Genomic DNA, 26348 nt, shown 5'->3' on the forward strand with positions numbered 1-26348 from the left:
TGTACAGATGAGCCCCCTTCCTGCACTGCACTGTTGCTCTAACAGACTGAAGCTAGATAACATATTCTCGATAGCAACAGCCACGGAATTCTTTTCAATGCTGAAATCAAACAATATTCGAGTGCTAAGGATTAAACAGCAACCTGTGCATTCACTACCCGTTTCAATTGTACACTTCTCCCTCCCCCTTCATGGCTATATTTTGATGCATATGATGAAAGGAACCTTTGCTGTAATTCATTTCATTGTCAGTTTGAATTCAATTACCAAAATAAAGGAGCAATTTCACAGATGTGGCAGATAAAATGTATGAATTCCATTAAAGGGTATGGGGAGACCCTGCCCCCTTCCATATTGCTGGAAGTGTAAGGAGTGGACAGAAGCTCCACCTCCTACAAGATTTCCAACATAATGGGACCAGGTCCAGCACCCCCACCAAACATTCAGCAGGCACTACACCAGCAACACTGCAATTTCAGCCCACACATCATCTGACATACCAGGAGCAATGTCACGAGATATTCTAATGTGTATCATTGAAAATCTTGAATCTAGTAAATGTACATTGCACTTTAGATATCACACTTTGTTACAGGTTCAAAACAATCTTAAAAATAAAGAATAACAGTTATTGACCTGGAGCCTGACATTTACAGGCAGTTACTGTTGTCGACTCTGATTGACCTCAGTAGTTCACAAGTTGCTCATTTACCTGGATTTGCCCATTTAGAGCATTGGACTTAAAGGCAAAGGCAATCCAGAGCAAGAGTTAATTCATCAAGGTATACAGCAGTATTTGCAATTGTTAAATGTATTCCTCAGATTACATTTTATTTTGAAGTGCAAGTGGTACAGTGCTGGAAGTGTAAGGAGTGGACAGACCCTCAATGCCCATGTGCAATTTTATAAAATATAAGAATCCAAACTGGAGTCTGCTTACACACAACACATGAAAAAGACAGACAGGAAAAGATCCGCTGGTTCGTGGAGCCTGTCCCACAAAATCATATTGCCACTAAACATCATGACCCTTGATGCTGCGCACCTATTCGCAGCTATATAATCGCCTCGGAGGGGCAAAAAAACATTAAAAACCTAGGCCAATTCAGGGAAAAGAGACTTCTGGGAAATTCCTCTCTGAACCGAAAAACAATCAAAAATGAATTCCAGGAGATAACTGTGACCTTAAGGTACATCACCCAACACTTCACTTATCAGCCTCCTCCAGGAACTCAACTCATTCCTTTTTGAACATTTGCAGTGAATCCGCCCTCACTGCATGAACCTGCAGCTTCCAAATGACCACGACCATCTGCGGCAAGAGAAATATTCTGACATCTAACCTAGTTCTGTGCTCTTTCTCCTTAACCTATCTCACAGCCTATCCACATGGACACAGTCCAATTCCTCCATTTTTTTAATCATCCCAAACTCTATGCTTTTCTAAACAAAGATGATACAGTTCTCAGAGTGTCTAGAGGTTTTTCCCTGGAACTTTTTCCAGCACCTCTCTATCTTCCACCATGTGATGGGATCATAATTGGATATAGTAACAGGTCCATAAAGGCATCCTAGGAGGTCCACGTGGCCATCAGATTTCTGTCAGTCTGCTACACATCACTAGCACAGTAACTTAGGAATTGTGTTTTCTATATATTTTCTATATTTGTTAATTTGCTTTCCTAAATTACAACAGTGACAACACTTTAAAATATGTCATTGGCTATAAAACTCTTAATTCTGTTGCTGTGTACTAATAAAACAGAAACATTTTCTACAATGCTAACTTCATTTTCCCTTGGGTAGCAGACACTGCCTTTTAAAAGTTAGGACAAGTGGTTCCTTGAATTAAGTCAATAGTACATAAGAACATAAGAAATAGGAGCAGGAGTAGGCTATACAGCCTCTCGAGCTTGCTCCACCATTCAATAAGATTACAGTTGAACTTTTACATCAACTCCACTTTCCTGCCCAATCCCCATATCCCTTGATTCCATTAGTGCCCTAAAATCTATCGATCTCAGTCTTGAATATACTCATCGACTAAGCATCCACAGTTCTCTTGGGTAGAGAATTCCAAAGATTCACAACTTTCTGAGTGAAGAAATTTCTCCTCATCTCAATCCTAAATGGCCGACTCCTTATCCTGAGTCTATGACCCCTAGTTCTAGACTCTCCAGCCAGGGGAAACAGCCTCTCAGCATCTACCCTGCCAAGCCCTCTAAGAATTTTTTACATTTCAATTAGATCACTTCTCATTCTTTGAAATTCTTCCAGAGAATATAGACCCATTCTACTCAATCTCTCCTCATAGGACAGTCCTCTCATTCCAGGAATCAATCTAGTGAACCTTTGTTGCACCCCCTCTAAGGCAAGTATATCCTGAGGCATGAACAATGTATAGAAGGCACCTCAAGTCGCTGGAGATATATCACCAACGATGTCTCTGCAAGATCCTGCAAATCCCCTGGGAGGACAGGCGCACCAACATCAGTGTCCTCGACCAGGTGAACATCCCCAGTCTTGAAGCACTGACCACACTCGATCAGCTTCGCTGGGCAGGCCACATAGTTCGCACGAGGCTACCTAAGCAAATGCTTTATGCGGGGCTCCTTCATGGTAAACGAGCCAAAGGTAGGCAGCGGAAACGTTACAAGGGCACCCTCAAAGCCTCCCTACTAAAGTGCGACATCACCACTGACACCTGGGAGACCCTGGCCGAAGACCGCCCGAGGTGGTGAAAGTGCATCCGGGAGGGTGTTGAACTCTTCGAGTCTCAACACAAAGAACGTGAAGAGGTCAAGTGCAGGCAGCGGAAGGAGCGCACGACAAACCAGCCCCAGCCACCCCTTCCCTCAACGAGTGTCTGTCCCACCTGTAACAGGGTCTGTGACTCTCATATTGGACTGTTCAGCCATCAAAGAACTCACTTTGGGAGTGGAAGCAAGCCTTCCTCGATTCCGAGGGACTGCCTGTGATGATGATGATGTTCCTTCCTTAGATAAGGAGACCAAAACTGCACATCGTACTCCAGGTGTGGTCTCACCATAGCCCTATATAATTCCAGCAAGACTTCCTTACTCTTATACTGCAACCCCTCTTTCAATAAAAGCTTACATATCTTTTGCCTTCCTAATTGCTTTCTGTACCTGCATGTTAACTTTGTGATTCATGGCACCCAAATCCCTCTGAATCCAAATATTTACTAGTATCTCACCTTTTAGAAAATATTCTACTTTTCCATTCTTTCTACCAATGTGGATAATTTCACATTTCCCCACAGTATACTCCATCTGACACCTTCTTGCCCAATTACTTAACCTGTCTATATCCCTTTGCAGTCTCTTTACCTCCTACTTTCCCACCTAACTTTGTATCATCAGTAAAGTTGGATATATTGCACTCAGTCCCTTCATCCATGTCACTGCTACAGATTGTAAATAGCTGATGCCCAAGAACTGATCCAGCATAGTTAAACCCTGCCATATAAAAAATAAGTTATTTGCAGGGGTGTTCCACACAGAAAAAAAGCTTGAAAACCTCTGGACTATTTACACAATGTGTCAGTTTTCAGATTTTATTACATTTTTGAAGTTGAGAAATAAAGAAAGAAGGGATGTTCAAATTGGGAAGTAGCCAAGTGGGATTGGAGAAGATCAGAGACCCAAACTGTAAATATAGGGGGGGAAATTGCGGTCGGAGGCTTCCTTCGGACGAACGCCTCCGACCCGAAAACATTTATGAAAATACCTGGTGATCCCGGAGGAACGTAGGATTTCGGACGGAGGCCTCCATTCGCTGTGCAGCGTATGAGAACATGTCCTCCAGGTATGTATTTGTATCCTGGAATCACGTGGACCACCAATCACTGTGGTATTCTCATTGATAATAATGGGAGTTCTGTTTTGCGAGTTCCCATTACTATCAATGAGAATACCCCAAAAAAACAAGTAACACAATACAATAAATAAAAAAACACCTCACATATTTAAAATTTATTGAAATTGAATGCAATGAAATGATTTAGAAAATATATATATTTTTTTGAATTTTTTTTAATGTGTTTTAACAGGGTTAAAAATAAACTTACCTTAATGGACAGGGTTTTTAATTTAAATATGAGTGATTAAATTCAATTTTTCTGTTTTAAAACTTTTACGCGAATAAAAGTAGGCTATATGCCTGCTTTTACCAAGCATAAGAGTTTGAAGGACATTCGCCGGGCAAGAGTTGGGCAAATAGTCCAATCTCTGCCCCAGGGATGTCCTTCCTGCAGGGACGCGTGCGATCTGTCAAAAGAAATGTTGACAGATTGGAAAAGCCAGTTCTCGTGCATCGCGCGCCGAGAACCGGTATTTGCAAGGCCTCTTCGGGTGTGTGCGCACATTGTACGCACCCGGCAAGGCCGCAATTTCTGGCCCATTGTGTATTGGGTCTGTGCCCACCAACTGAAGGAGGAAACAGCATTTAGATCTTACAAAAGCAAAATACTGCGGACGCTGGAATCTGAAATAAAAATAGAAAATGTTGGAAATACTCAGCAGATCAGGCAGCATTTGTGGAGAGAGAAAGTTAATGTTTCAGGTCGAGTTCTGACGAAGGGTCATCGACCCGAAACGTTAACTCTCTTTCCCTCTCCACAGATGTTGCCTGACCTGCTGATTCTGTCAACGTTTAGAACTTACTGTTTTATATTACTGTCAACAGTGTGGTGAGTTGAACAGGGACTAATCGGGAGCCTCTACTCCCTACTTCTGCAACAAGAAAGCTGGATTTTTTTAATGTTTTTTATCTTCAGGAAAAAGTACCATCATAGGGTTAACACATTGCAGGAAAGCAATTGTAACCAATTCCTTTTAAGGGAGAGAGAGGGTTGCTCTGTCAGTCCAATTCCCGCTACACAGAGTACGATCACACGGGTTGGCGTCATTGATCAGCGGGATCCTCGACGTGATTAATGTATAATTATTCAAACCGAAATACAAATTAATCAGAGAACTTTGTGCTGGTTAAAGTTTTGAAGGAATAGGACAGATCCGGTGATACTTGGACGCGGCCGGAGGCGATGAAAGGAAGTGGGCACATTGTTCAGATGGCTCGTCCAGATGTTGTCAGAAACTGACAACGGGGTTTTTCAATGAATGTTTTTGCTGCCAAAGGGTCTCCTCCTCCTCTCGCTCCCTCCCTGTTTTTCCGTTTCGGGACTGCATTTCCACAGGCTGCTGCTTCCTGTCACTTACATCATAGCGAAACTGACAATAACATCGAGGGTCACAACACAAGTGACTTTAAAAATCAGGTGCCGCAGAGAGCACGACTCAATCTGCACAGAATTACATATCGACAACGGACCGAAAGCTGAGTGCAAATCCATTCCAGTTTGGGAAGCAAACTGCACACCAGCCGCCTCTACAGTAAGGGATATCATTTTTTTGAATAAGCGGAAAAATATAACGTGCAGCGGGTTTGGCGTGGAGCAGAGAGAAGGGCTTGCTGCAATAAATTATGGAGATGCAGTGAAAATCTTTGCAGTTTAGAAGCTGGGTCGTGAGTATCGCAACCGATTCGCGGAGACAGGTCGCTCAGAGATGCCCGACTCCAGTCGCTTTGGCTTCGACTTCTAGCTCCGAAGCTTTAGTCTTGGACTGCACTTGGAAAAAAGGGGCTCAACCCGATTCCACCGCAATTCTCCCGGGGCACTGTTCCGCAAAACGGACATTTTCTTGACTTCTCAACTCTGATCTGACGTGGCATTTTCTCTCCATTCCCTCCCCTCCCCACTCCTCCCCTCCGCCGGTGATCCTCAAGTTTGCCTGTGGAGAGATTTGATTCCGACCTCCACAATTGGAGCAACTGGAATTCCTTAATGGGGAGTTTCCCTAATGGCTACTTTATCTGGGAGATTCCTGTTTATTCTCCAGGACCATCCGCTTAGTCCCTGCTCAGATCATAACCGCGGGGCCTTGGCATCCTTGTGCCGCTCCTGCGTGTCCATCAAACTGCAGCGTCTTGACCTTCCACGCTTCCATGCTCCTTAGCCTTGAAGATTGAATTTCTCAACTCTAATCCAATTCCCCAAACTCTCCCAAAGTAGATTGAAACATTCAAGGTTCTTGTTTAATTGCTTCACCCTCTTTGTCTAGTTTCTCCCCTCTGTAGAGGCACTTGGACTGGATTTCTCTGCCCGGATTTATTCTCCCCAGGTAGGATGACGGCCTCTGGTGTGAGGAAGCCTTTGAAGAACGAGAAGCTGAATGAAGCTCAGGCTTTGGCTCGGAGCTGCGCAGGGAGACCAGACTTCCAGCCTTGTGACGGCCTCTCTATCTGTGCCACCCACAGCCATGGCAAATGTTTCAAGCGGCACTGGTGTTGTCACTTAGGATGGTGTCACTGTAAGCAATATTAATTACTGCTCATTAACGTTTATGTGTGATTAACAGTAGTAAAATGTCAGTTAAAATTATGTTGCGGCCCATATTGAGGCACCGATTGGCTAATGTGGTGTACAATCCTCTGAATATTTACTGAGAATCGCAAATTGTGATCTCTGGAGTATCTCTTGCACGTGAAACCATGTTGGCTAGAGCTCGTACAATCAATGATCATAAAGCTCATTTATTGATCGAATTTAAAGTCTGGCCATCATTCACTCTAAGTTAGGAAAACAGGTTGTAATAGGTGTATGGATGGAACGCTTTCTACATATCTGATGATTGTTTTGGAACTCATATTTACCTTGTTACAGTTCGGGTTTTTAAGATACAATTTCCCCTTTCAAATGGCCTGTTAACAGGTTCCATGAGGGGACTGTGCCCCTTTACATCTGCGCCCTCCTCCTGTTATACCTTGCCATCTAACCCCACTTCACCTGCAGACCACACTTAGGAACATAGGAACAGGAGTAGACCATTAAGCCCCACAAGCCTGTTCCACCATTCAATGAGATCATGGTTGATCTGTGACCTAACTCCATATACCCGCCTTTGATCCATATCCCTTAATATCCCTGGTTAACAAAAATCTATCAATCTCTGATTTAAAATTAATAATTGATCTTGCATTAATTGACATTTGCCGAAGAGAGTTCCAAACTTTTACCACCCTTTGTGTGTAGAATAGCTTCAGAATTTCACTCCTGAAAGGTCTGGCTCTAATTTTTAGACTATGTCCCCTAGTCCTAGATTCCCGAACCAGTGGAAACAATTTCTCTCTATCTACCCTATCTGTTCTCTTTAATATCTTGAAAACTTCGATCAGATCACCCCCTAACTTTCTAAATTTTAGGGAATACAACTCTAATTTGTGTATTCTCTCCTCATAACTTAACCCTTGAAGTCCAGGTATCATTCTGGTAAACCTATGCTGCTCTCCCTCCAAGGCCAATATATCCTTCTAAGGTGTGGTGCCCAGAACTGAGCACTTGGTCTTAACTCCCTATGGCAACGTCACAAGAGTTCAAATAGTTTATTTAAATAAGTAAATAATTGATATGAATACTTTGTATCAAAAGTAGGCTCAGCAAAATGTCAAAGCAGCAAAAAATCATTATAATCCTGATAGCTCAGTAGATAAATGCATCACATAATCTGGCACTGCAATGTACAGATCCAGAAGGCCCTGGTTTGATGCCTGGTCATTGTTGAATCTCAACTGGGTGGTGTTCTCGGTACTACATTGTACCTCAGTGCCATAAGAAGAAATTAGTCAAGATTGCTGGTCACATTTGCTATCTGCTAACCCCGGCTGGGGAGCATTTCACCCGGGAGGAACTTGGACAAGGATAGGATTTGAACATGTTGGGCGAGAACAGGATTCTCTCACCCACTTCCTCCATGCTCAAAATGCCTGCTGACATTCATCATCCAGTGATAATGTACCAGAAGGCTACTGGCACCCAGACAACAATATCACAGTGTGAATCTATGTCTTCAGGAGAGGGAGGATAAGATCAGAGGGATAAATTGGAAAGGAAATAACAAACGTCAGAAAGTGAAGTTGGGATTTTGATATTGCTTGTGAAGTTAGTTAGTCTGCAGTATTAAGACGATGGTTTAATAGTTCCTCATTGCCAACTCCCACACTTTACATAAAAATAGCTAATGCTGGAGATGCAAAGTCTGTCAGCATCTAAAAGTTAAAAGACAGGTTATTGTTTTAAAAGGGCATCTTTTATCATGATGGAGCAGGTGTGTACTTCCAATATTTTCTGTTTTTATCTCACATTTCCAGAACTCGTAATTTCTCTATTTATCTTCAGGTGATAGTGGAAATTCACCAAGGGTTTACAATCAACATTAAGCTAGTATGGGTTCAACAGTCACTTCATAAAACATATAAAGCAAAGAGAGAGAGGTGAAACAAGAGGGAGCCAACATGACCTCAGCTCCTTCAAAACTGGGGACCTAATTTGGGCTGGACAAGGAGGAAAAGAAAAATGAACTGTTTTAAATTGAACTGATTTTACCCCATTCTTACAATCAAATCTTGTGAACATTTACATCCTCAACATCCTGATATAGTCATTTTGACTAGCACCAGCCAGCCTTTTGTTATTGTTAGATCCTGAGACCGGAGCACTTAGTGAGACCTCAGTGATTGATAGACCAGAAGACTCATACTCGACATATCAATCAAATTAGACTGAATGAAAGCCAACGCATTAGACTTCATCAAATATTGGGCACAGAAATAGTTTTACAATATTAGTTTGCGATGGCTATGTTAACAGACTGTAAATAATTATCTATTAAATATGTTTTTAACATAAAAATGTTTTAAAATTTTATTTTTATATGTTTTATGGACATTTGCTGGGCAAGAGATGGGCAAATAGAGCAATCTCACCCACGCACATGTCTTTTTCTAGAAGATGCGTTGGACCTGCCAAGCCAGAACTTGACAAATCGGAAAAGTCGGTTTTCGGCGCATGCGTATTGCATGCCGAAAACCGGCTTTTGCAGGGCCTCGCCGGGTCCGTATGGTGAGGCCGGAATTTCAAACCCATGATTTCAATATACCAGATATGACACCTGAAGATCGCATCATAAACTGGGCAAACAAAAGGGCTTCTATAACCCCAGTTTGTGCAACTATTCATTGGTTCAGAGTTCTGAACATTTATTCCTTGGTTGAGAATGATTGTTACATTTTGATCCTCATCTCCCAACAACCCCCACCACTGCCCAAAGAAAAGTCAGCTGGTTATGTGAAACCACAGAAATAGGAGAAAATAAATTCAAAGCCCTCATTTTAGGTTGGATTTCTCTGCTCAGCCAGCTGAGAAATGTTAGCTCTGAGGATTTGCAATATTTTCGCATTTTAACCAGTGGGTCAGCCTCAAACACACCCAGTAATTGCTAGATTTGGAAATGGAAAAATATTGCATTCAAAGGGCACAAGATGAATATGGATGAGGGATGCTTTCATCTCTACTAGCCGACCCAGAAGTCCCATCTATATGTTAATCACTCTTTGCGTGAGGAGGAATTTCATGCCTTCAATCTTAACTTTGCCTTTTGCCCATTTGAACCTGCGTCCCCTAGTCATACTGCCATGTTTCAACTTGACATAGTGTACTGAATTTACTTTGTCTATTTTTTTTTACGATCATATACTTCTATGAGAACCCATGCCAGTCGCCACCTTTCAAAGTTTTAAATTTCTCCAGTTTTTCTTTGTAATGCAGTCCCCTGATGCTAGGGATTGGTCTTATGGGTCGTCTTTACATTGCCTTCAGGGTTTGAGTCTCCCTTTGAATCTCAGTATCCAGAACTGGACTCAAGACACAGTATTCAAGGTGTGGTCTAACCAGATTACCACACATCCACAGCGTGAAAATTGTTCACCTCAATAAGTGTAGCATTTTTTTTTTTTAAAAAGGTGAGGGATGTTAGTGCTCAGGAATAGAGCACTTTCTATTTCAGCCATCCTGGGGTAGAGTTTCCACTTTGGGCACAATCGGGTGATCCCAGCGCAAATTCTACCCAAAAATGCACTAGTTTTGCAAAGTGTTTTTTTTTCTCAAGTTTCTGCTCAAACTCAATTTCATACCGCTGAGCATAAAATCTGCCATGAACCAGTGCAATTGGGCAGAATTTTAGAACATAATATATTTTTTAATTTTTTACTCTAAAATATTCCTTGATATATTTAAGAGTGGTAACCTGGTGCAGTTTGATTAATACAGCTGAAAATTAGTTAATCACAAAAAATAAGAATTTTTTATTAGTGTTCAGTCTAACACCTGTGAGTAACCCGATTTCAAATAATTGAAAATGACTTCAACAAACTGTACAGAACCATTTACTAGTTATATTGGGGTACAATAGTCAGTTTCTTAGTAAATGAAAAATATGTATATTCAAAAGCTTTAAAAACATGCCTATTAGTGACCTTGCAGCCCAAAGAGCCTACTTTAAGGCCCAATTAATGGAAACTCGCCATGGTGATTAATTCAATTTGGGGCCATGGCCAGTTTTGTGGGCGGGGCCGGCTTCAAGCGCAAGGTTTTTTTAAACAAGCGGAAAAGATCGTGGAAACTCAATTTACGCCATTTGCAATTTGTGCATAAAATTCCGTGATCTTTTTCACTGGCTTGGCCGATATTGGGTGAACCTGATGTAAACTCCAGGCCCTAGATTCAGAATCAAGCACTCCCAGATCAGGTCAGGTAAAGTATAGCTAGATTTTACACTAAAACTCCCTCTACTTTACTCCAAAAATCCTTCTCAGCTCAAACCTCAAAAGCACATACTTCTGCACCATTGTGACATTTCTTTCTATTTTTCACACCAATCTTCATATTGTCAATTAGTGGCAAATTTTGTAAAAAACGGGATGAGGTCCTACGAGACGAATTTAGGGAGCTAGGAGCTAAATTAAAAAGTAGGACCTCAAACGTAGTAATCTCAGGATTGCTACCTGTACCACGTGCTGGTCAGAGTAGGAATCGCAGGATAGCCCAGATAAATACGTGGCTTGAGGAGTGGTGCAAAAGGGAGGGATTCAAATTCCTGGGACATTGGAACCGGTTCTGGGGGAGGTGGGATCAGTACAAACTGGACGGTCTGCACCTGGGCAGGACCGGAACCAATATCCTCGGGGGAGTGTTTGCTAGTGCTGTTGGGGAGGAGTTAAACTAATATGGCAGGGGGGTGGGAACCTATGCAGGGAGACAGAGGGAAACAAAATGGGGGCAGAATAAAAGATAGAAACGAGAATAGTAAAAGTGGAGGGCAGAGAAACACAAGGCACAAAACAAAAAGGGCCACATTACAGCAAAATTCTAAAGGGGCAAAGTGTGTTAAAAAGACAAGCCTGAAGGCTCAGTGCCTCAATGCGAGGAGTATTCAGAATAAGGTGGACGGATTAACTGCGTAGACAACAGTTAACGGATATGATGTAATTGGCATCACGGAGACATGGCTCCAGGGTGACCAAGGCTGGGAACTCAACATCCAGGGGTATTCAACATTTAGGAAGGATAGGCAGAGAGGAAAAGGAGGTGGGGTGGCGTTTCTGGTTAAAGAGGAAATTAATGCAATAGTAAGGAGGGACATTAGCCTGAATGATGTGGAATCGGTATGGGTGGATCTGCGGAATACCAAAGGGCAGAAAACACTAGTGGGAGTTGTGTACAGACCACCAAACAGTAGTAGTGAGGTTGGGGACAGCATCAAACAAGAAATAAGGGATGTGTGCAATAAAGGCACAGCAGTTACCATGGGCGACTTTAATCTACATATTGATTGGGCTAACCAACCTGGTAGCAATGCGGTGGAGGAGGATTTCTTGGAGTGTATTAGGGATGGTTTTCTAGACCAATATGTCGAGGAACCAACGAGAGCGCTGGTTATCCTATACTGGGTGATGTGTAATGAGAAGGGACTAATTAGCAATCTTGTTGTGCGAGGCCTCTTGGGAAAGAGTGACCATAATATGGTAGAATTCCTTATTAAGATGGAGAGTGACAAAGTTAATTCAGATACTAGGGTCCCGAACTTAAGGAAAGGTAACTTCGACGGTATGAGGCGTGAATTGGCTAGAATAGACTGGCAAAGAATACTTAAAGGGTTGACAGTGGATAAGCAATGGCAAACATTTAAAGATCACATGGATGAACTTCAGCAATTGTACATCACTGTCTGGAGTAAAAATAAAATGGGGAAGGTGGCTCAACCATGGCTAACAAGGGAAATTAAGGATAATGTTAAAACCAAGGAAGAGACATATAGGGCCCAAGTTTCCACACGATAAAAAAAGGGCGCCTCTCCGAGCTGGGCGCCCGTTTTTCGTGCCTAAAAAAAAATCGCGATTCTGGTGCGTTCTGCAGCTCCTTGTCTGCCTGGCACGGCGCCCAGGGGGGCGGAGCCTACACTCGCGCCGATTTTGTAAGTGGGAGGGGGCGGGTATTATTTAAATTAGTTTTTTTCCTGCTGCCCCCGCGGGCAGAACGGGCGCTTCCCCCCCCCTCGCGGGAAGAACGGGCGCCTCCTATCCCACCCGCGGGCAGAACGGGCACCTCCCTCCCCCCCCCCCGCGGGAAAGAACGGGCGCCTCCTCTCCCCTCCCCCCCCCCGCGGGAAGAACGGGCACTTCCTACTCCCCCCGCGGGCAGAACGGGCGTCTCCCCCCCCCCCCCGCGGGCAGAACGGGCGCTTCCCCCCCTCGCGGGAAGAATGGGCGCCTCCTACCCCACCCGCGGGCAGAATGGGCACCTCCCCCTCCCCCGCGGGCAGAACGGGCACCCCCCCCACAGGAAAGAACGGGCGCCTCCTCTTACCCCCCCCCCCCCCGCGGGCAGAACGGGCGCCTTCCCCCCCCGCCCCCCCGCGGGAAAGAACGGGTGCCTCCTCTCCCCTCCCCCCCGCGGGGAGAATGGGCGCCTCAGGCTGACTGCAGAATTCTCCGTGCCTGAAGCACTTCCACACAGGTAGGAAGATGGTTTATTTAATCTTTTCTTTGCTTAAAAATGTTAATTCAGATTGGATTTATTTGTATAATATTTGTAGAAGTATAAATAAGGATTTATTGTAGAATTTAATGAGTTCCCTTCCTCCCCCCCCCCCCCTCCACCTCGTTCTGGACACCTAATTTGTAACCTGTGCCTGATTTTTTAATGTGTAGAACAGGTTTTTCCAGTTCTACAAAAATCTTCACTTGCTCCATTCTACTTTAGTTTGGAGTACGTTTTCACTGTGGAAACTTTGAAATCAGGCGTCAGTGGCCGGACACGCCCCCTTTTGAAGAAAAAATTCTGTTCCAAAGTAGAACTGTTCTACCTGACTAGAACTGCAGAAAAAAAAGTGGAGAATTGCGAAATCAGGCGCAAATCATGTGGAAACTTGGGCCCATAAATTGGCCAGAAAAAGCAGCAAACCTGAGGATTTGGAGAAATTTAGAATTCAGCAGAAGAGGACAAAGAGTTTAATTAGGAAGGGGAAATAGAGTACGAGAGGAAGCTTGCTGGGAACATAAAAACTGACTGCAAAAGCTTCTATAGATATGTGAAGAGAAAAAGATTAGTGAAGACAAACGTAGGTCCCTTGCAGTCAGAATCAGGTGAATTTATAATGGGAAACAAAGAAATCGTAAACCAATTGAACAAAAACTTTGTTCTGTCTTCACGAAGGAAGACACAAATAACGTTCCGGAAATACTAGGGGATCGAGGGTCTAGTGAGAAGGAGGAACTGAAGGAAATCCTTATTAGTCAGGAAATTGTGTTAGGGAAATTGATGGGATTGAAGGCCGCTAAATCCCCAGGGTCTGATAGTCTGCATCCCAGAGTACTTAAGGAAGTGGCCCTAGAAATAGTGGATGCATTGGTGATCAGTTTCCAACAGTTTAACGATTCTGAATCAGTTCATATGGACTGGAGGGTAGCTAATGTAACACCACTTTTTAAAAAAGGGAGAGAAAACGGGGCATTATCGACCAGTTAGCATGACATCAGTAGTGGGAAAAATGTTGGAATCAATTATTAAAGATGAAATAGCAGCGCATTTGGAAAGCAGTGACAGGATCGGTCCAAGTCAGCATGGATTTATGAAAGGGAAATCATGCTTGACAAATCTTCTACAATTTTTTGAGGATTTAACTAGTAGAGTGGACAAGGGAGAACCAGTGGATGTGCTGTATTTGAACTTTCAAAAGGCTTTTGACAAGGTCCCACACAAGAGATTGGCATGCAAAATTAAAGCACATGGTATTGGGGTAATGTACCGACGTGAATAGAGAACTGGTTGGCAGACAGGAAGCAGAGAGTCGGGATAAACGAGTCCTTTTCAGAATGGCAGGCAGTGACTAGTGGGGTGCCGCAGGGCTCAATGCTGGAACCATAGCTATTTACAATATACATCAATGAGTTAGATGAAGGAATTTCGAGTAATTTCTCCAAGTTTGCAGATGACAAACTAAGCTGGGTAGCAGTGTGAGCTGTGAGGAGGATGCTAAGATGCTGCAGAGTGACTTGGACAGGTTAGGTGGGTTGGAAAATGCATGGCAGATGCAGTATAATGTGGATAAATGTGAGGTTATCCACTTTGGTGGCAAATACACAAAGGCAGAATATTATCTGAATGGCGGCAGATTAAGAAAAGGGGAAGTGCAACGAGACCTGGGTGTCATGGTACATCATTCATTAAAGGTTGGCATGCAGGTGCAGCAGGCGGTGAAGAAGGCAAATGGCATGTTGGCCTTCATAGCTAGATGATTTGAGTATAGGAGCAGGGAGGTCTTATTGCAGTTGTACAGAGCATTGGTGAGGCCACACCTGGAATATTGTGTTCAGTTATGGTCTCCTAATCTGAGCAAGGACGTTCTTGCTATTGAGGGAGTGCAGCAAAGGTTCACCAGACTGATTCCCGGGATGGCAGGACTGACATATGAGGTGAGACTGGATTGACTGGGCCTGTATTCACTGGAGTTTAGAAGAATGAGAGGGGATCTCATCGAAACATATAAAATTCAGATGGGACTGAACAGGTTAGATGCAGGAAGAATGTTCCCGATGTTGGGGGGAGTCCAGAACCAGGGATCACAGTCTAAGGATAAGGGGTAAGCCATTTAGGACCGAGATGAGGAGAAACTTTTTCATTCAGAGTATTGTTAATCTGTGGAATTCTCTTCCGCAGAGAGTTGTTGATGCCAGTTTGTTAGATAAATTCAAGAGGGAGTTGGATATGGCCCTTACGGCTTAAGGGCTCAAGGGGTATAGAGAGAAAGCAGGAAAGGGGTACTGAGGTGAATGATCAGCATGATCTTATTGAATGGTGGTGCAGGCTCGAAGGGCCGAATGGCCTATTCCTGCACCTATTTTCTATGTTTCTATGTTTCTATAAAAAAGATCATCCCAGGATATTATCAAATAATTCTTTGACAAATACAACCTATACTAGCAATTTTCCTTCCCTTCCTGCCCTCAGGGTGGTGACTTATACTGGAGTACAGTTCCATGGGCAGCAGCTGCCCTCCAGTAGCCCAATGCAGGGGCCATTCGTCATGTGCAAACCTAAATAGTGAATGTCGACAGGTATGTTCCCATGAGGAGCTCTGCAAATGATCACAATCCAGTCCTTAACCAACATCCACACAACCACAGTTCCAACAGAAGGAAAGAAACTTTATACAGGTGTCTTTCACAATCTCAGGACGCCCCAAAGCTCTTTACAGCTTTGAAGTGTAGTCATTGTTGAACTTTGGAAACAGCCATAATGCAGACAGCAAGTTCCCACAGAAAACAATGTGATAATGACCAGATCATCTAATGTTGGCTGAGGGATAAATATTGGCCAGGACACTGAGGAGAACTCCCCTGCTCTTCTTCGAAGAGTGGGATCTTTTACGTCCAGCTGAGAGGTCAGACGGAGCCTCTCTTTAACGTCTCATCCAAAAGACGGCACCTCCGACAGTGCAGCTTTTTAATCCCCCTCTCTATCACAATTACACCTCCAAGTGCCAATCCTCCTGAGAACAGTTAATTCATCTCAGACTAGGGATCCAAACCTAGGATCTTTCTGGTATTTAAGGCTCAGTACCACGCAATACTTTTACCCACTGAGCTATGGGGGGATATTATATATTTTCGGATTTATTTATAAAGTGAAAAAATGTGCAATTTAACAAATGGACAGCTGGTGAGTGCTGGGGTTCGAAGTTCACAATTGGAATGTCAGTTTTGCACACCCGAGCTTCAGAAATATCAGGAAGATGCTACAATTTGGAAGCAAGCCTCTTTGAGGTAACTTTTTATTAAAGGAAATTTTCAATTTATACAAATTGGTCATGGGTGTAATTTAATATCATAGAATAATATAAATCGAATAAGAGGCCATTCGCACCATCGTGCTGTGCCGACTCTTTGAAAGAGCTATCCAATTAGTCCCACTCCCCAGCTCTTTCCCCATAACCCTGCAAATTTTTCCTTTTTAAGTATACAATTCCCTTTTGAAAGTTATTATTGAATCTGCTTCCACCACCCTTTCAGACAGTGCATTCCAGATTATAACAACTTGCTATATAAACATAATTCTCACTGGTTCTTTTGCCAATTATCTTAAATCTGTGCCCTCCAGTTACCAACCCTCCTGCCAATGGAAACAGTTTCTCCTTATTTGCTCTATCAAAACACTTCATAATTTTGAACAGCTCGATTAATTATTCTTTCAACCTTCTCTGCTCTAAGAATACTTCCAGCTTCTCTAGTCTCTCCACATAACTGAAGCCCCTCATCCCTGGAACCATTCTAGTAAATCTCCTCTGCACCTTCTCTAAGGACTTGACATCCTTCCAAAAGTGTGGTGCCCAGAATTGGACACAATACTCCACCTGGAGCTTAACCAGTGTTTTATAAAGGTTTAGCATAACTCCCTTGCTTTTGTACTCTACACCTCTATTTATAAAGTGAAGGATCCCACATGCTTTTTTAACTGCCTCATCAAATTGTCCTGCCATTTTCAAAGATTTGTGTATGTGAACACTTAGTTCTCCCTGTTCCTGCACCCCCTTTAAAATTGTGCCATTTGGTTTATACTGTCTCTTGTATTTTTTCCTCCAAAAATGTATCACTTCACACTTCCCTGCATTAAATATAATTTGCCATGTGACTGGCCATTTCACCAGTCTGTTTATGTCCTCCTGAAATATGCTATTATCCTTCTCACTGTTTACTACATTACTAAGTTTTGTGTCATCTGCAAAGTTTGAAATTGTACCCCCTATACCCAAGCCCAGGTCATTAATATATATCAAAAAGAGCAGTGATCCCAATACTGACCCCTGGGGGACACCTCTGTATACTTCCCTCTATTCCCTATTTGCAAGATCCTGCAAATCCACTGGGAGGATGGACGCACCAATGTCAGTGTTCTCGATCAGGCCAACATCCCTAGCATCAAAGCATTGACCACAGTCGACCAGCTCCGTTGGGCAGGCCACATCGTCCGCATGCCTGACACAAGACTCCCAAGGCAAACGCTCTACTCTCCTACACGACACGCGAGCCTCAGATGGCTAGAGGAAACGTTTCAAGGACACCCTCAAAGCTTCCTTGATAGAGTGCAACATCCCCACCGGCACCTGGGAATCCCTGGCCCAAGACCGCCCTAAATGGAGGAAGAGTATCCAGGAGGGCGCTGAGCACCTTGAGTCTCATCGCTGAGAGCGTGCAGAAATCAAGCGCAGACAGTGGAAGGAGCATGCGGCAAACTAGACTCCTCACCCACCCTTTCCTTCAACCACTGTCTGTCCCACCTGTGACAGAGACTGTAAAGATGGGAGGAAAAGCAATGTGTGAGGAGGACACAAAAAACCTGCAAAAGGACATAGACAGGCTAAGTGAGTGGGCAAAAATTTGGCAGATGGAGTATAATGTTGGAAAGTGTGAGGTTATGCATTTTGGCAGAAAAAAATCAAATAGCAAGTTATTATTTAAATGGAGAAAAATTGCATAGTGCTGCAGTACAGCGGGACCTGGGGGTCTTGGTGCATGAAACACAAAAGGTTAGTATACAGGTACAGTAAGTGATCAGGAAGGCCAATGGAATCTTGGCCTTTATTTCGAAGGGGATGGAATATAAAAGCAGGGAAGTCTTGTTACAATTATACAGGGTATTGGTGAGGCCACACCTGGAATACTGCGTACCGTTTTGGTTTACATATTTAAGAAAAGATGTACTTATTTTGGAGACAGTTCAGAGAAGGTTCACTGGGTTGATTCCGCAGATGAGGGGGTTGACCTATGAGGAAAGGTTGAGTAGGTTGGACCTCTACTCATTGGAGTTCAGAAGAATGAGAGGTGATCTTATCAAAACGTATAAGATTATGAGGGGCTTGACAAGGTGAATGCAGAGAGAATGTTTCTACTGATACAGGAGACAAGAACCAGGGGGCATAATCTTAGAATAAGGAACCGCCCATTTAAAACTGAGATGAGGAGGAATTTCTTCTCTCAGAGGGTTGTAAATCTGTGGAATTTGCTGCCTCAGAAAGCTGTGGAAGCTAGGTCATTGAATAAATTTAAGAACGAGATAAACAGTTTCTTAACCGATAAGGGAATAAGGGGTTATGGGGAGCGGGCAGGGAAGTGGATATAAATATAGAAACATAGAAAATAGGAGCAGTAGTAGGCCATTCGGCCCTTCGAGTCTGCACCGCCATTCAATATGATCATGGCTGATCCTCTGTCTCAATACCATATTCCCACTTTTTCCCCATAACCTTTGATGCCTTTTGTTTGAAGAAATCTATCGATCTCCCTCTTAAATATATTCAGTGACTTGGCCTCCACAGCCTTCTGTGGTAGAGAATTCCACAGGTTCACCACCCTCTGAGTGAAAAAAATTTCTTCTCATCTCGGTCCTAAATTTCCTACCCCATATCCTGAGACTGTGACCCCCTTGTTCTAGACTTCCCAGCCAGGGGAAACATCCTCCCCACATCCAGTCTATCCAACCCAGTCAGAATTTTATATGTTTCAATGAGATCCCTTCTCATTCTTCTAAACTCTAGTGAATACAGGCCTAATCGACCCAATCTCTCCTCATACGACAGTCCTGCCATCCCAGGAATCAGTCTGGTGAATCTTCGCTGCACTTCCTCTATGGCAAGTTTATCCTTTCTTAGGTAAGGAGACCAAAACTGCACACACATGAGCCGATGATCGGATCAGCCATGATCATATTAAATGGCGGAGCAGGCTCGAGGGGCTATATGGCCTACTCCTGCTCCTATTTCTTATGTTCTTATGTTAAAATTAACCACCAGTCTGCCCAAGCAGGGCAATGCCAGTATCCATCGGTAAAACACAAAAGATTAAAGGAAATAAAAACACTGCAGATTAAAAGTAAACTGCAAATACTGATCATCTAAAATCAAAATAGAAAATACTGGCAATATACAGCAGGTCTGTCAGCATCTGAAAATGAAAGGGCAGGTTCATGTTTTGCGTGGAGGATTTCTTCAGAACCTCTATCTAAAATGTTATGGTTAGTGTTTCTTTTTACAGGTGCTGACATATTGACTGTGTACAACCCCATATCCTCTCCATCACAAAGGCCACTTAATTCCACTTCCATAACATTGCCCATCTCAGCCTCTGGATCAGCCAATCTGTTGCTGAAACCCTTATCCATGCATCTGTCACCTCCAAACGCAACTATTCCAATGTTCATCTGGGCTCTCTCCCAACCCCCATAAACATGAGCTCATCCAAAATTCTGCTGCCCATATCCCAACCTGCACCAAGTCCCATTCACCCATCAACCCTGTGCTTACTGACCTACATTGGCTCCTGGGCCACCAATGCTTTACATTTAAAATTATCATCCTCGTGTTTAAATGCCACTGTGGCCTCAGCCCTCCCTATCTCTGCAAACTCCTCCAGCTTTACAAAACTCAGAACTCTGTGTTCCTCCAACTCTGGCATTTTATACATCCCTCAATCCCTTCGTCAAACTATTGGTGGCTGTGCCTTCAGCTGTCTAGGCCCTAAGCTCTTGAATTCCCTCCCTAAACTGCTCCACCTCTCTCTCTCCTTTAAGACCCTCCTAAAAGGCTGCTGCTGTACAAAAATAATCTTTTCAGATGTTCAATATTCATGAAAAACAGTGACGGGATCGGTCCAAGTCAGCATGGATTTATGAAAGGGAAATCATGCTTGACAAATCTTCTAGAATTTTTTGAGGATGTAACTGGTAGAGTGGACAAGGGAGAACCAGTGGATATGCTGTATTTGGACTTTCAAAAGGCTTTTGACAAGGTCCCACACAAGAGATTGGTGTGCAAAATTAAAGCACATGGTATTAGGGGTAATGTACTGACGTGGATAGAGAACTGGTTGGCATACAGGAAGCAGAGAGTTGGGATAAACGGGTCCTTTTCAGAATGGCAGGCAGTGACTAGTGGGGTGCCGCAGGGCTCAGTGCTGGGACCCCAGCTATTTACAATATACATTAATGATTTGGATGAGGGAATTGTGTGTAATATCTCCAAGTTTGCAGATGACATTAAGCTGGGTGGCAGTGTGAGCTGTGAGGAGAACACTAAAAGGTAACTTGGACAGGTTAGGTGAGTAGGCAAGTGCGTGGCAGATGCAGTATAATGTGGATAAATGTGAGGTTATCCATTTTGGTGGCAAAAGCACGAAGGCAGAATATTATCTGAATGGCGGCAGATTAGGAAAAGGGGAGGTGCAACGAGACCTGGGTGCCATGATACATGAATCATTGAAAGTTGGCATGCAGGTACAGCAGGCGGTGAAGGCGGCAAATGGTATGTTGGCCTTCATAGCTAGAGGATTTGAGTATAGGAGCAGGGAGGTCTTACTGCAGTTGTACAGGGCCTTGGTGAGGCCACACCTGGAATAATGTGTACAGTTTGTCTCCTAATCTGAGGAAGGACATTCTTGCTATTGAGGGAGTGCAGCAAAGGTTCATCAGACTGATTCCCAGGATGGCAGAATTGACATATGAGGAGAGACTGGATCAACTGGGCCTGTATTCACTGGAGTTTAGAAGGATGAGAGGGGATCTCATAGAAACATAAAACATTCTGACGGGACTGGACAGGTTAGATGCAGGAAGAATGTTCCTGATGTTGGGGAAGTCCAGATCAGGGGACATAGTCTAAGGATAAGGGGTAAGCCATTTAGAACTGAGATGAGAAGAAACTTCTTCACTCAGAGAGTTGTTAACCTGTGGAATTCCCTACCACAGAGAATTGTTGATGCCAGTTCATTGGATATATTCAAGAGGGAGTTAGATAAGGGGTATGGAGAGAAAGCAGGAAAGGGGTACTGAGGTGAATGATCAGTCATGATCTTATTGAATGGTGGTGCAGGCTTGAAGGGCCGAATGGCCTACTACTGCACCTATTTTCTATGTTTCTATGATAATAACAGTAAACCATCTGGAAGAACTTAATAATTCTGTTATTGAGAATAAATAAATGGCCTGCCAGTCATTTGATTTATGTCGATGGAAAGTTGCTGGCTTATCCCATTCACTTTTATTCATTCTTGGGATGTGGGCGTCACTAGCAAGGCCAGTATTTATTGCCCTTGAGAAGGCCATGGTGAGCCACCTTCTTGAACCGCTGCAGTCCTTGTGGTGAAGTTCCTCCCACCCAGCGACAATGAAAGTACGGCGATATGTTTCCATGTCAGGATGGTGTGTAACTTGGAGGGGAACTTGCAGGTCATGGTGTTCCCATGCACCTGCTGCCCTTGTCCTAGGTGGTAGAGGTCGCGGGTTTGGGAGCTGCTGCCGATGAAGCCTTGGCGAGTTGCTGCAGTGCATCCTGTAGATGATGCACACTGCAGCCATGGTGCATCGGTGGTGGAGGGGTGAATGTTTAAGGTGGTGGATGGGGTGCCAATCAAGCAGGCTGCTTTATCCGGGATGATGTCAAGCTTCTTGACTATTGTTGGAGCTGCACTCGTCCAGGCTACAATGAAAACTGTAGACTAAGTGAAGATGAAGCTGTCACATATTTAAATGAATGATCTATTGCAATTACTCGGGGATATTTGCGAATTAATAGAGATACTTTGACATAGGAGTCTCATCATCAGTTAAAAAGCAACAGAATTAACTTTGGCATCACTTTAATTTGTTTCTTTATCATTTCTTTTCTAATAAATGTTAATACCTGCTGAAGTGTGAGTGCTTTTCGGTCAGGTATAGCACAAGTTAGATGCAAGGTTGATGCTCCTTCAAGCTCTCATGGGTCAGACACAGAATAGGTTTGATACCAACTGATCAGCACTCCCAAGGCAGTGACTGGTGGAATTCCACAGTGTTCTGTACCAGTTCCCTTGCTCTTCATATATTATTTGGAAGTAATGTGGAGAAGGGTATTACTTATATAATAATCTTAAAGAGTTGCTGATTACACCAAGCAATGTGCCCAGGTAATGAGAGATCAATAGAATTCCAAAGGATCGAGATCAATTACATGGATGCACATTGGAGGAGACATGAAATGTGTGTAACATGAAGGAACGTCCATTAGCAAAGGAGAAAAGGCCTCCAATGGGTATGATTTATTAACTACTCACTGTGGAGCTGTTTTTAACACAGCTCCTGAAATGCCAGGTTGTATCTCAAATGCATTTGATAATAAATCAATTTATTCCAACTTAGCATAGACCATAGATCATTGGTGAGGAACCATGAATATTATCCCATTGAAATGAATGGATTGAAAATCAAGCGGTCTGTGTTATGGACGGGTGATCTGCTCCGCCAAATCACCAGGCAGGTGGTGAAGACAAAAATGTCCTCACATTTCTAAACCTTTTTTCTTGCTTTAGTTGGCTAAGAGGCTTTGTGCCAACTATTCTGGCATGTCTATGATATTGGGACATTGGGTTGCCCAATGGGACTCTCCATTATTATTTATGGAGGAAGAATAATGGAAAGATGCCAGGCTAATCAGGCTCCACCAGAGGCAGACTGCACCATCTGCCAGTGCCCTCTCAACTACAGGCAGAGATGCAATTACATAGCAATGGCCCTATGGAATTGGCTACATCGGCTCCAGGTAACCAGATATCCAGATCCAGAGTTGTACCATCTATTGCGAGGACACCTCCAGGTATCATGCACCATAGGACTGACACTATCAGTGGTTGTAATCGTCAGCTGTGCTTTCAACTCCTCTTCATTGCCTCCTTCTAGGAAGAGCACAATGATGGCTTATAGGGCTGGTGCCTGGGCGTAGATAGCATATCCACCTTCCTCACCACTATCTCATTCTACACCACCTCCAGGGGGAGAGGGTTAGAGTGTTGTGCCATTTCATCATTTGACCACAGACTCAAATTTCCTGCTTCCACTGAATTTTACATCATTTGTGTTACCCAAACAACCTTTGCAAAGGCTGCAATACACATTAAAATATTATTAACATTTTTATCCTCATATTTGGCCACTTACCTTTAAGTGGCCACATTGCTTTAAATTTACCCACCTACCTTGTAAGCAGTCACTTGCTTACATGCAATTTACCCACCCCTCTCTGACATGCTCCCAAACTAGACCCAATGAGTGCCAGGAGATCATTCACACTACGTAAGTGAAGCTGACTCCACAAAATCGAGGGGAAAGGGCAGATGCTAATTGCACATCATATTATCAGTATTATAAGAATATAAGGCTACGTTGTTATCACCAGAAATTGTAAGTGTTTCAGGTCTAATATGATATATCGTACATGACAAGGTCGCCTCACATACTTTTAATGCGGTTCCCTTCTGGGTGTGTGGCCTATGAAAAAACACCAGTGCAATTCCCCTGCATAAGACTGCTGTTTGGGAAAGGAAAAGAAGACACTTAAAGGGAACCTAAAGAAGAGACAACGAATCAAAGATGTAGAGAATTGATGAGGTAGAGAGAAAGAATATAACAACAAGAATGCCATAGGAAAATAATTTGGAAGATAGAAATGACCATGTTCTTTGTATGATCATTTATTGCACTTGCTCTGAATTATTTTGTGTTATTTTAACTTGGGCACTAACCCATTTAATTTAAACATCGATATTAAAATAGCACTGAGAGGAATTTGGTACAGGCATCTTAAAGGTTTATGTGAGAGCAGAGCCAAATGTAATTTCTACCCTTAGGTGTTCAAAATATCTGGGTCAATTTTAACTCCCAACGAGAGTTGTGCAGGTGAAGCAAACCTCCTGGTCCTCCACAGAATGAGTCCCGGGAGATTTTAACTCCCACGTAGGGTTGCAAAACTCCCGCTTTGCTCAGTTGTCTCCCAGAATGGGTAATTGGTCTCAGGAGCTGCTGCTAGCAGAAACGGTTCTTGTACGCAAGGTTCATGCATGCGCAGTATCTTGGCTATCATAGGAGAAATTAAATGCTCGTTGCAAAATGAGAGAGGAGTGGGTAAAAGATTATATGCAATCTTCAAAAAGGACAATCCTGGCACCCATTTCATTTTCATCCTGTTTCAATTCAAAAGCCCAGAGCTCAGTTGAACGCACTGTGCAGAGGAATTTCAAACCACTGAGGCAGAAAACAAGTCTAAAATATTCTGTAAAGCAGGTAAAGCCTTGTACTGATTTAAGAAGCTTAGATGTTTAGGCTCCCTGATCCCCCTTGGTCCCAGTTGGACACTTGGCCTTCCCTGTAAAAGGAAAGACTGGGATTGGACCTGGACCCATTTTTCACAATCCTAATACATTTAAAGGAGCCTTTGTCTGTTTAGCCTGTTTCAATTTGAAAATATGAGATTCAATTAATTCCCATTCCTCTCTCTGTCTCAATCCCTCTTTGCCTTTATTTCCCCCCCCCCCCCCCCAAGATTCATTCTTTTTCAGTGACACATATTCAAATCGGTGGATATCCCTTCCATTATATCTGATGTAAGACCTTTGCAATGAATGAGGTTGCTCCTGCCGAAATAGAGTTAATTGTTTCTGTTAATTTTTTTACTTATGTATTTCCTTGCTCCATGTTTATTTTTGCTTCTTCCCCTGGGAATGGGTTGCAGGAGAGAACACCATGATTTGGTTCCGGTCGGTCTGCCGGCCAGTTTTCATTTGTTATGTCTAAGTACAGATTGGCTCTGACTGAGGCTCACAGTTCAGAGTTATCACATGAGAACTGGAATACCAACCAGAGTCCAAATACATTGGGAGAGAAATGCAATAACAATTGCAGATTTCACGTGTTCCGATGTCACGTGTTCTGATGTCACGGGATCAGACGTCACGGGATACCACCAGAGTTGACAACCCTACTCATCTGCGTGAGCCTGTCAGTCGCAGGAAGCGCTAGTCGGCCAGCAGGTGGGCGCGGGATTTTGGGCAGCAGGAAGCCACCGCTGAGAAGCCATACGAAAGGCCTCTGGGAATGAGGTTAGTGATGGAGCGGAGGACCGGAAGAGCATTGCATGGGTTAGAGGGAGGAAAGCCGGGCCAGTGAATTCCAAAGGAGAACTCCTGCTCCTACTTGCTCACAAGGAAACAAAAAAAAATTAACTCACCTTTCTGGTGTGTCTTCTGGCTCTGGCTCCTCTTCCCGCTCGGTTGTCCTGGAGGGGAAGGCACCTTAGCCTCTCAGCACAGGCCTTCGATTAAAATTGCAGACGGGCCCCAATGACATCATCAGAACTCGATCTGCATATTTAAAGAAGAAGAACCCTGCTGACTTCTGGAACATGTCCCTCTCGCCTGCTCAAAAGAGCAGGTTAAAATTGCAACCCACAGGAAGGCAACAGGATCGGTGCGGATGAGTCACTGTGGCCATTTTAACTGCCCATCCACCCGATTTCCACCGGCAGACAGGGTTAAAATTGTCCCTATATTCTCTCCATTGCATGTTATTTCCTCTGCCTTCCACAGTGTTAATTGTTTTAGCTATCTTCCTATTACTTTCATTTTACCTGTAATTTCTTTGATAATCTCTTACATCGCTCTCAATCAGTTATTTTAATTAAAGTTAACATTTTGTTAAACCATTCACAACTTGCAAAAGTACTTTCTCTCTGAATTCAATCTTTGTTCCAAATTTTCACGGAAGCTATAGTGAAAAATTCAATGTGAGCATAAAGCAGGGAAACGCATTATCTCATATGTTAACATATTATCTCATATGTTAAATATGTGGACAAACTGTTGAATGCATTCAAGAATGAACTTGAACAGGGCATAGCAATCACCTCAGTAAAAAAAACACATATTTGTTTTGTTAAATCCGATAGAAATCAAGGGCCGGAATCTTTACCTTGGAGTCGGTTTTTGTGCATGCGGGCTGCGTAGCAGTTCGGGAACACAATGCTGTGAGCAGCGCGTTATTCAGAACGGCTTTTATTTAATGGCCCCAATTGAAAAAC

The 26348-nt window shown here is 43.4% G+C and overlaps 1 protein-coding gene across 1 annotated transcript in view; it reads left to right on the plus strand.

Annotated features, from left to right (window-relative positions):
• The first annotated feature begins 4907 nt into the window (after positions 1–4907).
• The window catches only part of LOC139260009 (UPF0524 protein C3orf70 homolog A-like), a 38196-nt gene continuing 16755 nt past the window's right edge, over positions 4908–26348 (plus strand). The window contains exon 1 of the mRNA XM_070876053.1: positions 4908–6392. Within this exon, the coding sequence (XP_070732154.1) occupies positions 6209–6392 (184 nt within the window). The 5' untranslated portion in view covers positions 4908–6208. The remainder of the gene's footprint in view (positions 6393–26348) is intronic.

The sequence above is a fragment of the Pristiophorus japonicus genome, chromosome 3 (assembly GCF_044704955.1).
Source record: "Pristiophorus japonicus isolate sPriJap1 chromosome 3, sPriJap1.hap1, whole genome shotgun sequence".
In the NCBI taxonomy this organism is placed as follows: domain Eukaryota; kingdom Metazoa; phylum Chordata; class Chondrichthyes; family Pristiophoridae; genus Pristiophorus; species Pristiophorus japonicus.